The sequence below is a fragment of the Wolffia australiana genome, chromosome 13, assembly GCF_029677425.1.
Source record: "Wolffia australiana isolate 7733 chromosome 13, ASM2967742v1".
NCBI lineage: Eukaryota > Viridiplantae > Streptophyta > Magnoliopsida > Alismatales > Araceae > Wolffia > Wolffia australiana.
Genome location: NC_135847.1, coordinates 6,425,974 through 6,438,084, shown reverse-complemented (window position 1 = coordinate 6,438,084; position 12,111 = coordinate 6,425,974). Strand labels below are relative to the sequence as shown.

At 39.0% G+C, this 12,111-nt stretch overlaps 1 protein-coding gene across 1 annotated transcript; it reads left to right on the top strand.

Annotated features, from left to right (window-relative positions):
• Positions 1–1,658: 1,658 nt before the first annotated feature.
• On the top strand, positions 1,659–11,497 carry NDPK2 (nucleoside diphosphate kinase 2). Its single transcript, XM_078585009.1, has 7 exons — positions 1,659–1,962; positions 2,894–2,950; positions 8,322–8,408; positions 10,402–10,482; positions 10,581–10,693; positions 10,777–10,826; positions 11,264–11,497. Exons 1-7 carry the CDS (start codon positions 1,741–1,743, stop codon positions 11,329–11,331), a joined length of 678 nt encoding a protein of 225 aa, XP_078441135.1. The 5' UTR covers positions 1,659–1,740; the 3' UTR covers positions 11,332–11,497.
• The last annotated feature ends 614 nt before the right edge of the window (positions 11,498–12,111 follow it).

Here is a 12,111-nt window from a genome sequence, read left to right as displayed (position 1 = left end):
CGTGTAACCCGATTGGTGGAAGATGAGTTATAGAGCTACCTTCAAATGACAGGTGTTGATTGATGCTCTATTATGGTGACAAAGCGAATGATGCAAGATATTTCCTAAGTTTTTTGTTTTGGCACAAGACTTTCTTCATGTTTGTACATCTAGAGCACTAGTCGAACAATTCTTCTCGACTGGCCGTAGAATTTGCACGTACAAACATTCAAGGCTTAGGCACAGAACACATCCATATTGATGGCATTAAGATTTCGGTTGAGGAAAAATATCCAGAATGCAACATAGCTGAGTCATTGCCTGGGATTGAAGAGGTCGAATTGGTGGAAGGGGACTCTGATGAAGAAACTCTACAAGAAGGACGGTAGACTGAAATCCAAGTATATCTCATTTTTATTATGCATTTATTTTATTTCTTTAGAGTACAATAATGCACATATTGATTACTTTCCTTCCATTGTGATACCAGGTACTAGAGGGGTTAGTCATCAAATATGATTGGGACATGGAATAGCTCGATACCCTCAAAAGGCTCTTGATAAAATTTGGTATACATGACATTTGGATGTCTTCTTTATAAAATATAATATTTAATAAGGAACATTTTTTTCAATTACTTGGAACATTATTTCTTTCATACATAGAATGTGAATAATGTAAAAGCAGGTAGCATGGATTAGCATGGATTAGAATGATGTTCATCGCATCATCGGGACAGAGGAGGAAGTGGGAGCTCAACCTAGAGGCATACCATGCTGGAGTGTACGACTTCTCCAATAGAGACTAGCAAAGCAACCCCTGGACCCTTCTGTTATTGTTGAGATCATAGTCCAAATGTGACAGCAACCATGATGGTAGCACCAAAGCCATGAACGATGCCACCCTAGGAGATGGACGACTGTTCTCGACCGATAAAGTTGAACTAATTGGGATAAGTACCAAGCACATCCCTATTTGCAGACAAGATAACTAAACACCATCTACTGATTATTTCAGTACTAATTCCTCTACTATTGATTTAGACCATTAATTACTAGAAAATCTTTCACAACAGACCATTTCTAATATCTCTAGATGTTGTATCTAAATAATATCTCACCCCCAGTGATTATTTCCATGAAATAAATGGCTGAAGTCAAATTCTACCTCATTATTAATATTCCTGTAATTAATTGTATTATCCAGTTAAACCATCAATTTTAGAGTGACACTTTTATTTCAAACTATTATCTAAAAAGTATTTAACATTTAATCATTATTGCAAAGAAAAAATATGTAAGTCAGATTTCACATTTTTCTGCAAAAAATAGAGGTCTTCCAAAACCCATGCGAAGCGAACAGGAACACAAACAAGGATTTTTCCCTGTTTGTTCTTTGATGAACAACATTCTTTTGACGTCGAATGGGGAATTTCCCATCCGGAGAGGGGAGAGAAAGAAAAATAGGTACGTGTTCGATTCTTACTAGTCTTCTGTTATTTAAATTCCTAATGGTTGATGACGATGCTGACGTGGTTTGTCGTCTTTAACACAGAGAGAGAGAGAGAGAGAGAGTTTTTACATAAAAAATTAACGTCATCCGTCCCGTCCGTCACTAATCATCACAATTCACAGGTGAGAGGTAACCAACCCCGTGCGGATAAAGCCACGAAGAAAGAGAGAGAGAGAGAGAGAGAGAGATTTAGAAAGACAGAAAGATAGAGCAGGAGTGGCGGGCTGAACCAGAAGAAGGGATAGATCGATGGAGGCCGCAGTGGGCGTGCTCGGAAGCTGTTCTTCCCTCTCCATCGCTCAATCTCGCCATCAGAATCGCTCGGCATTACCCCGCCAGCTCTCTGCTTTGCCGCATTCTTCGTTTTCTCTTGCCCTGTCCCGACGCTTTGGGAATGGCGCGCCGAAAGGTTCGCCGAGATGGCGCCGTGGCTCGCCCCGCATTTTACTGCCCCATCTCGTGGCGTCCCTGGTTGGCTTCCCTACTCTATCCATCGCATTTTCCTCAATTTTGGATTTTTTAGTAATGGTCGTTGACAAAATGTCCTGTTAGTACTGAGCGTTCCTTGATTCGAAGTATTGTATCGACCCATTTTGAATTAAGAGAGAATATTGCTCTTTTAAATGTTTCTCCTTTCCACGATTTTTACTGGTTGTCACTGTGTAATCTTTAATTGTTTCGCCCACGTAGACCAATATATCTCGGTATAAAATATGCCAGTATTTTTTATTCTTAGTTGTTGACAAAATGTCCTGTTAGTACCGACCATTCCTTGATTCGAAGAATCATATTGACCCATTTTAATTTAAGAGAAAATATTTCTCTGGGTACAAAAAATCCTCTTTAATTGTTTCTTCTTTCCACGTTTTTTTACTGGTTCTCGCTGTGTAATCTTTAATTGTTTCTTCCATGTTGTAGACCAATATATCTCGGTATAAACCTTGACAGTATTGATCATTCCTTGACTCATTGAATCATCTTATCCCACTTTAATTTAAAAAAGGATAAATTAATTCTGATGAAAATTTTATTCTGATTTGTTCTTGCTTCTATCTTTTCCACGTTTTTTAAGATTTATCAGTTTAATATTTTTAACTCCCATCCAAGTTTTAGAAACTATTCCTTGATTTTTTTTTTATCATTCCTTGATTCAAAGAATCGTCTATAAGAAAGTATCCGCCCGGCAAAAATATAGTTACGATTTGTTCTTGCCCTTTAATTTTCTCTTCTTTTAACGGTTTTTTATTGTTGTCTCTGTGTGATATTTTTAACATCCTTCCTAGTTGTACAAAAATACATCTCGATATAGGCCTTGATTTTTTTCATTCTCGTGTATCAGATCAGATCCACTTTGGTTTCGAATTTGAGTGTAGTCTCAACCTTGTGTTATTATCATTTTCAGGTACAGACGGAGGAGACCTACATTATGGTAAAGCCAGATGGAGTTCAGCGCGGACTGGTAAGATGGAATCATTGTTCCTCGTTGGCTGTTACTATCCTCAATCCCTAACTGGGATATTTTCATCATTTTTTGGCTTTAGTGTAATTCCCTTTTGACAAATTCAAAGGAGGTCGAGGAGGGGAACAAGAGAACAAGAAACAAAAGTATTTTTTTATTCAAAAAACGTTAAGTACATATGTTATAACTATCGCCTTTTATAGTAGCTGCCTAACGGATAGTTTAACGGCTAGTTATACTAGCCGTTAGACTTAGTCGATGGGCCCCACAGAACGGTGGACTTATAGTGGACCCGATGGATTCCTTCTAGTCTTATATCGCTTCTTTTTGGGCTTGGGCCACTCTCCTTATATTCCAAGTGTATTTTTAACACTCCCCCTCAAGTGCAGGAATGTATATTCTTCATTCCAAGCTTGGATCTCAGATATTGAGTTTGTTTGATCGGTAATCCCTTAGTCAGAATATCTGCACATTGTTCTTCAGAGCTCACATACTCAGTCTTCGAGATTCCTTGTTCCAAGTGATCCTGTATATAGAATCTGTCGATATTCACATGCTTCATCTGGTCATGGTCAACTGGATCGTGGGCTATACTGATAGCTGATTTTTTGTCGCAGAGGATAATTATTGGTTTTAGAAATGTGATCTTCAAGTCTTCCAACAAATTCTTGATCCATATGGCCTCATCAATTCCTTTTGACATGGCTCGAAATTCAGCTTCTGTGCTAGACTTTGATACCACACTCTGCTTCTTACTCCTCCACGTAACCAAATTTCCTCCTAGCATTGTGCAATACCCCGTGGTGGACCTATAATCAAGTCGAGAGCCAGCAAAGTCAGAACCAGTGTATACAATAAGATCGATTTTACCTGGTCTCCTATGTGCAATGCCCAGTCCTGGAGTCACCTTTAGGTACCTGAGAATTCTGTTAGCAGCTTGAAAGTGCGAACTTCTAGGTGAGTGCATAAATTGACTTAATATGTTTACAGCATAACATATATCTGGTCGAGTGTGTGACAGATACAGAAGCTTTCCTATTAGACTCTGATACAAGTTAATTTCTACTTTAGGGTCACTCTCTCTTAAAGTTAACCTATGGTTCACTTCAATAGGTGTCTCATTTATATGGCAGTTCATATGTTTAGTTTCATTTAGAAGATCTAATATATATTTTTGTTGAGTCATTAAGATACCCTCACTTGATCTTGCAAATTCTATACCTAAGAAATACTTAAGAGGTCCTAAGTGTTTGACTTGGAAGTTTCTGTTCAAATGTTCTTCGAGTATCTTTGTTTCTTCAGGATTGTTTCCAGTAATTATTATATCATCTACGTATACTATCAGAATAGTTCGAAGATCCTTTGAATAATGCTTGAAAAACATAGTATGTTCTCCATTGCATTGACTATATCCTAACCCCTTCATTGCTTGAGTAAATCTTCCAAACCATGCCCTAGGTGATTGTTTTAACCCATATAATGATTTTCGAAGTCTGCATACTTTTCCTCTGTTGTGTTGGTTTTCATATCCTGGAGGGATATCCATGTAGATTTCCTCCTTCAAGTCTCCATGTAAGAACGCATTCTTAATGTCATACTGGTTTAATTGCCAGTCTAGATTCACTGCTAAGGATATAAGGATTCTAATAGTGTTAATTTTTGCTACTGGAGCAAAGGTTTCTTGGTAGTCGATTCCATATGTCTGAGTGTACCCTCTAGCTACAAGTCTTGCTTTATACCTTTCTAAACTTCCATCCGATTTACACTTGATAGTGTAAACCCATCTACAACCCACAGATTTTTTATCTTTGGGTCTATCAACAATCTCCCAAGTATTATTTTGTTCTAAGGCTCTCATTTCTTCATCCATTGCTTCTTGGGGAGTCCTAGGGATAGGTATTTCTTGAATCTTTGTCAGGAATATTTGGTATTTGGGCGACACACTCTCATAGGTCAAGTAGTTTGCCATTGAATATAAGGGAGTTGACACACATTTTCGAGTACTTTTCCTTAGAGCAATTGGCCAATGGCCTTCTTCATCAGTCAATGTCCCTTCAACTACCACTCCCCCTTCAGTAGGTTCTTCAGTAGGTTCTTCTCCCCCTTCACCCAAATCCATAACTTCTGGTTGTCTCTCCTTTTTTCTTCTTTGATAATATTTTCGGTATGGAATGATTTTAGACGATTCTCCATTTTTATCAACCGTACCCTTGTCCTCGCTTCGGATTCTGTTCTTCTTGTACTAGCTTGAGGAATTATCCCTATTCCACTCTCAAATATTTCCAATCTAGCTGGAGGTTGTGTAAGTTCAGAGTCCATATTCTCAATATTAAGTATAGAACTAGTGTCTTAGTATGATTCAGTACCTTTCGGTTTGTAATAAAAGGATTTTTCATCAAAGACTACATCTTTGGTGACTAATTATTTCCGAGTAATAGGATAATAGAATTTATATCCCTTCTGTGTAACGGAATATCCCAGAAATACACACTTTAGTCCCTTGGTAGACCACTTATTTTGTTTGTGTATGATTGTACACATAACCAACACAACCGAATATTTTAGGGGGTAAGCCAGTTTTTAGTCTTACATTTGGGTAATAAGTCTCAAGCAAATCAAGTGGACTTTTGAAGGCTAAAATACTTGAAGGAAGTCGATTAATAAGGTGTGTAGCTGTCATAACAGCAAAATCCCATAGATTGGTGGGAACATTGCCTTGAATTAGAAGTGTTCTTCCTTTGTCTACAATGTTCCCTATTTTCCTTTCTGCTACTCCATTTTGTTGTGGGGTGTATGGACATGATGTTTCATTTTTTATGCCTTCAGACAAGAAAAAATCAGTAAGTTCATTATTTAGAAAATCCTTTGCATTGTCTGTTCTTAGTCCTTGGACTTGATCACCAAACTGCCGTTTGATATGATTACATAATCCTTTCAAGTTTTTGGTAACCTCGTACTTATGTTTTTGTAAGAAAATCCAGCTATATCTGCTCTAATCATCTGTGCATACTAGGAAATAACGATGTCCTAGTATGTCTGCTTGGGGAGATGGCCCCCAGACATCACAATGGATGATCTCGAAAGGCCTCTGCATTCGTGTAGAACTTGGTGGGTATGTTGCCCTCTTAAACTTCCCTAATTGACATGCTTCACAAACCAAATTTTCAACCAAAACATCCTTAAACAAGTCTGGGTACAAGTGTTTAAGTAGGTGATAGGATGGATGACCCATTCTTTGGTGAGTTTCCATGATTGTCTCCTCAGGAGATAGCTTCACTGCTGCAACCTTTGGTTTATCTCCTGGGTATTCCATGGGTAAGTAGTAGAGTCCTTGGTGAACTCTAGCTAGTCCAGTCCTCCACCCAAGCTCCTTGTGACAGAAATAAGCATCCAAGTTATCAAATAGAATATTATACTCCTTACACTTGGCTAGTTGTTGTACAGATACTAGGTTCATAGAGAATTTAGGAACATGCAACACCTTTTCCAAATTACCAATATGTCTGATGTTCAAACTTCCAATGCCAATTACTGGTAATAAGGTACCATCGGCTGTTTGAACATATTTACCCGGGTGAACTTCTTCATATGTTATAAAGAAATCTTTTCTAGATGACATATGGTCCGTTGCACCTGAATCTAGGATCCATGCATTTGATGGATTTTTAATGAGTAAAGTAATGTTATGGTATATTTCTTCTTTACCAGAATTGGCGAGTGAAGTAGATCCAATGACTGCTCCAGAGTTGATAAATGATTTTATAGTTTGTAGTTCCTGCATCATCTTCTGGAAGTCTTGGACTGAAGGAAGATTACTCAAATAATTTTGAGTTTCTCCAGCTTCTCGTTGTTGCATTATAACATGAGCTCGAGCAATATGAGGTGGTTTGCCATGAAGCTTCCAGCATTTGTCCTTGATGTGCCCCTTCTTCTTACAGTAGTTGCACACAAGATCTTCTCTGTTTGGCCTTTCTGAGTCGCCCTTTTGTTGATTCTGAGTTTTTGCTATATGGGCTGTGCTTTCAATGGCTCCTTTAGCCGAGTTAAGTCTGCTTTCCTCTTGCATGACCTTAGACACGGCTTCATCAAATGTAGGTTCATCCTCTCTATTGTAGAGTTGGCTTCTGACCGTCTCAAATTCTGGCCGAAGTCCTTGCAAAAATTGACATAGTCGATTTGTCGCCTCATGTGCCCTTGCTACTGGATCAGTAGAAGGTAGTCTACAATGATCTAATTCATTGTGGATATCCCTCAGCTTGTTTGAGTAGGTCAGAACGTCCATATCCCCTTGTTTGAGTGTATAGGCTTGTATGATAAGATCAATGATTTTGGCCTTGTCATTCTTCTTCGAGTGGCTTCGATGTACAGCTTCCCATAATGTTTTTGCAGTTCCATATGACGAGTATTGAACTAATTTCTCTGCAGAGATTGAATCTAACATCCACCCAAACACATACTCCTCTTCTACTACCTACCTTGGGTAATTCGGATGAGTATCAGGTGGACATACCTATGTAAGGTGATGCACTAGCTTTCTAGGCTTTAGAGCAGCTTGGATCGTTCTCTCCCAAAGCAATAGATTTTTGCCATTAAATATATTGCACTTTGCCATAACTGGAAGTGTGGTAATCCATCTATCGGTAAGCACCATCTGACTTTCCGATGATGGCATTACTCCTTCGATAGAAATCTTAGTCATGTCTTCCCCCATGAGTTATGTAGCTTGACAAAGTAGTATGAACCTCAAGAAGAAGCAAATCTCGGAATTAGTCCTCCCGTAGGATGACTCTTGATGCCAGAAGATTCTTCAACAATCACTGGGTTGGCTCTGATACCATGACAAATTCAAAGGAGGACGAGGAAGGGAACAAGAGAACAAGAAACCAAAGTATTTTTTTATTCAAAAACGTTAAGTACATATGTTACAACTATCGCCTTTTATAGTAGCTGCCTAACGGCTAGTTTAACGGCTAGTTATACTAGCCGCTAGACTTAGTCGATGGGCCCCACAGAACCGTGGACTTATAGTGGGCCCGATGGATTCCTTCTAGTCTTGTATCGCTTCTTTTTGGGCTTGGGCCACTTTCCTTATATTCCAAGTGTATTTTAACACCTTTAAATACTTGTAATCCTTTCCTAGGGGGTACAGTCAAGAACTTGTCATTGTGCTGATTTGGGTCTGTTGTCATCGGTTCCTTCTATCGTTTTTCTCTATCTCTCTTGTTTTCTCTCTATCTTTCCATTTAGATCCTTCATTGTGAGAAACCTGCATAGATGTCTCTGACATCTGGCCACTTTTGTAGCAAATAATGTTGCAGATGGATCTGATTAGAGGATCTTGTTCTTCTGACTCATTGTTATCTGGTTTCAGGTGGGTGAGATTATTTCCCGATTTGAGAAGAAGGGGTTCAAGCTCAAAGGATTGAAACTTTTTCAGTGTCCTACAGAGCTTGCTGAGGTTTGCATCTTCTTCCTACAATATAAGGAAAATAACAGAAGGGCGACCTAAAGAGAGAATAATAAAGAGATGTATATATTGAAAGAACTCGCTGAAGATAGAGATACTCACTAGGAAGGTTGGCTGGAATGAGGCATGTTGACAGGGGGGGCCCCATCACCTTGGAAATGAGATACATCAATAAAAACTGACGTAATTAGATTTGAAGGTTCTATTGACCAGATATAGTCATAGACTGATATGAACCTTCCCAAGAATATTCGAGGAGGTTATGTATCAAAGAAAAGCACAGGACAAGACGTCACTAATAAGGTCTTGCCCTTCTGCGATTGGATCCACTACCAGAATTGGGGGAGACGTCACTCAAGGAGGTTATGTATCAAAGAAAAGCACAGGACAGGACAAGACGTGACTCAAGGAGAAGAGGATTTTCTTACCAGAATTGGGGGAGCCGGTGAATTGACGGAGATACTCCCAGCACCAGCGTGCAGGAGCTGATCCAGCATTCTTCAAGAACTCTGCCGATCTGGCAGCATTTGGTTATGTTCATTCTGTTCTCTATTCCTATTTTCGTCAAACTTCTCTGGTGATTGTGTGGAATTCTTCACACATTGTATCTTATCTCCAGATTTGCACTTTGACTAAGGAATAATTCTTTTTGTTTCATTACACTGAAGTTTTCTTGATTGGATCCCGAGGAGATCTTTATCATAGACTGATACATTCTTTTCGAAGACGTATTGCAATCGTGCCAATGAGAGAGTCCGATAGGTGGACCACGTGCGGGATCTCACACGTGGGAGCTCAACTACAGAGACCCTATAAATAATCACCAGCAGGAGAAAGGTGGGAGGATTCCCTTTCTTCAAGAATTGCTTCGGCAGCCGCAGATGAAGGCTGGGAGCAGGAGAGACCTGCGACCAGTGAAGGGAGAAGGATCATCCAATCCTTTTCATTTGCTTTCCTTTCAAAATCCCCTTCTCTTCCCCTGACTCTTGTGTCAATATTGAAGTTTCTGTTGATTCATCTATTTCGACATCATTTCCACATTGATAGATTTCAGATATGGATGAAATTTGAAAGTAACGATACCTGACGGTATCATAGACACCCTAAAAGTCCACTATGCATTCGGAGACTGTATTTTCTGGCTCCAGTTAACATGGATGATTCCCAAATTAGCAACAAGAATCATAACTTTCATGTTGGTTCATGGTTAGTTGCGAGCAATCTGTGTTTTTGATCTCACATTTTGCCTTCACCGTGGTTGCAAAGTCTCATCTTTGGTCTTCGCAGCTGTAATAGTCAACTTGAAGCCTAACCACAGAAAAAGAGTATCAAATCATCGTTTAATCGATCAAATTGTGATATTTCTGAAGTTCTGAATACTAGTGGAATCAAGTCAATCTCTAGATGTCAGAAATAGAAAAATTTGAATGTACACGCCTATTTGATTTTGCGAAAGCACTATCTTCTTGAATTGCTTGGATTCCGAACATTAATGATCTACCTTAGTGATTTCCCTGGATTTGAATAATGAACTTCCTTTTTTATTATTGAGTGGCATAATGTCAATGTGATCATGTTCTCTTGTATCAAGAAAAAGGGGTGAATGAAATTTTATTTGATTGATCAATTTGTGATGTTTGATGTCTTCAGTTTGAACTGAATCTTTTGCAGGTTTGGTCTTTTCGAAGGGTTGGAAAATCTCTAGTGTAATAGAGTCTGATAACAGAGTTTTTGTTCTATTGTCATTGCGTGGTGGCAGGGTTCCTCCTGCCACCGTGCTCTCTTATATTCATCTCTCTCTTACTCCTGAACTCTTACTCCTTCCCTATGGAGTTCTATAGAATCAAATCAATATCTGGATGTCGAAAATAGACCGATTTGAATGCACCCTTCATTTTGGATATGTGAAAGCAATGGCTTATGATTTGACATGCAAAACTGATTCGCCTCTTGTTCTAAAGTTATTTCTTTATTTGGTTTCCAGGAGCACTACAAGGACCTCAAGGAAAAATCTTTCTTTCCGAATCTCATCGAGTACATAACTTCAGGGCCTGTGGTCTGCATGGTGAATCTGATCCTCCTTGTCCTCATCTTCCTCTGGCGATGTGCCTATCTCCATAGCCATTCTGCTCATGTTCTTGCTGTTCTTTTCTCTCATGGCAGGCGTGGGAGGGTGTCGGTGTGGTCGCCTCTGCAAGGAAGTTGATTGGAGCCACAAACCCTCTTCAGGCCGAACCTGGAACTATAAGAGGAGACTTAGCGGTTGAAACTGGAAGGTTAGGACTACGGCTGAAATTTGAGAGATTATTCTGCTACTTCTACTAGAACCCCTCTCACCATCAAGTCCCATTTTCTTCAGGAACATTGTCCATGGCAGTGATAGCCCTGACAACGGGAAGCGCGAAATTGGTATGTTCTTCTTAATTGGTTTCTTATTTTATCATTCGTCATTGTTCATCGTCACCATGGGCAAGAACTAAAGGATGGCGATGACTAATTCTTTTGCATCTATATTATGATGATGTCAAGTCTATCATCGTCATTGTCCTTTGTCCATGAATTGCCGATGGATCACTTTTTGTTGATGGCAACTCTTCATCATTCTCTCTCCACTTTCTTTATTTTTACTCTTTCTGATGAGAATGATGATGATGACTTATCCTCGTCCAAATCATTCTTCTGTGGCTAGGATGACAATGATGATATAATCCTTGTCATTCTGGTTGCAGACAAGGATGATGAGGATGAAAACTTTTCATTGTCCCTCATAGATGTCAAAACTTGTCATCGTCCGCAAACCCCCATTCATATCTTCTTGCTTGCATATGATGGAGGCTTGTCCGCAGGTCTCTGGTTCGGGGAGGGGGAGATTTGCCAGTGGAACCCATCTCTTGCGTCATGGCTCAGAGAGTGAGCCTTTCGCTGTGTCTACAAGGTGAAATTTTCGTTCTTTGAGTATCTTCAACAATTTTTGATATCTTAAGCTTCCTGATTTTTACAATCATCCATTGTTGTCTTGACTTGCCCCTGAGAATCATGCAAAGAACGGACTGTATCAGTTCCATCTTTGTGTTCATTTACTCTGATCGTAGAAAATATCAACTTCAGGAGAGAGACGAACACAACTGAATTTAATGGCCATACCTAAAGTTCCTTTTTTTTCCTGTTGATTACATTTATATCCAATCAATCATTTAATCCACACTTATGAAGTCAATGCATGGAGTTCGTCTTCCACAATCTCTCAATTGACTTTAACTTATTTCTTCTTTACTGAATAGTCATGTGGTATGACCTTAATTTCAAGTATTCAAGAATAATATGTTTAATTTTTTCCTTGCATTTCTCATAAATGTGAGCACATCGATGACATTTCTCATCCATATCATTATGAAAAAAAGATGAAAACCATAGCTTTATTTGATGTAAAACATGATTAGTTGACACATAACGATAATCAGTTATTGTTGGACTAGATGATTTTCCCATTTTTTCTTCCTGTATTTCTTTTTTCTAAATGTTCTTTAAACCTTGAATGGTTGTAGTTCACTATATAATTCTTTATTATGTGTGTATGTATAGATGTATTGTCTAAATTCAAGGCCTAATGGTAACATGGGAGATCAGCCTCCTCTTCTTATTGCTCCTGGGTGGCATATAATGAATGGGCATCCCATGTCTAATGGCGTCATCT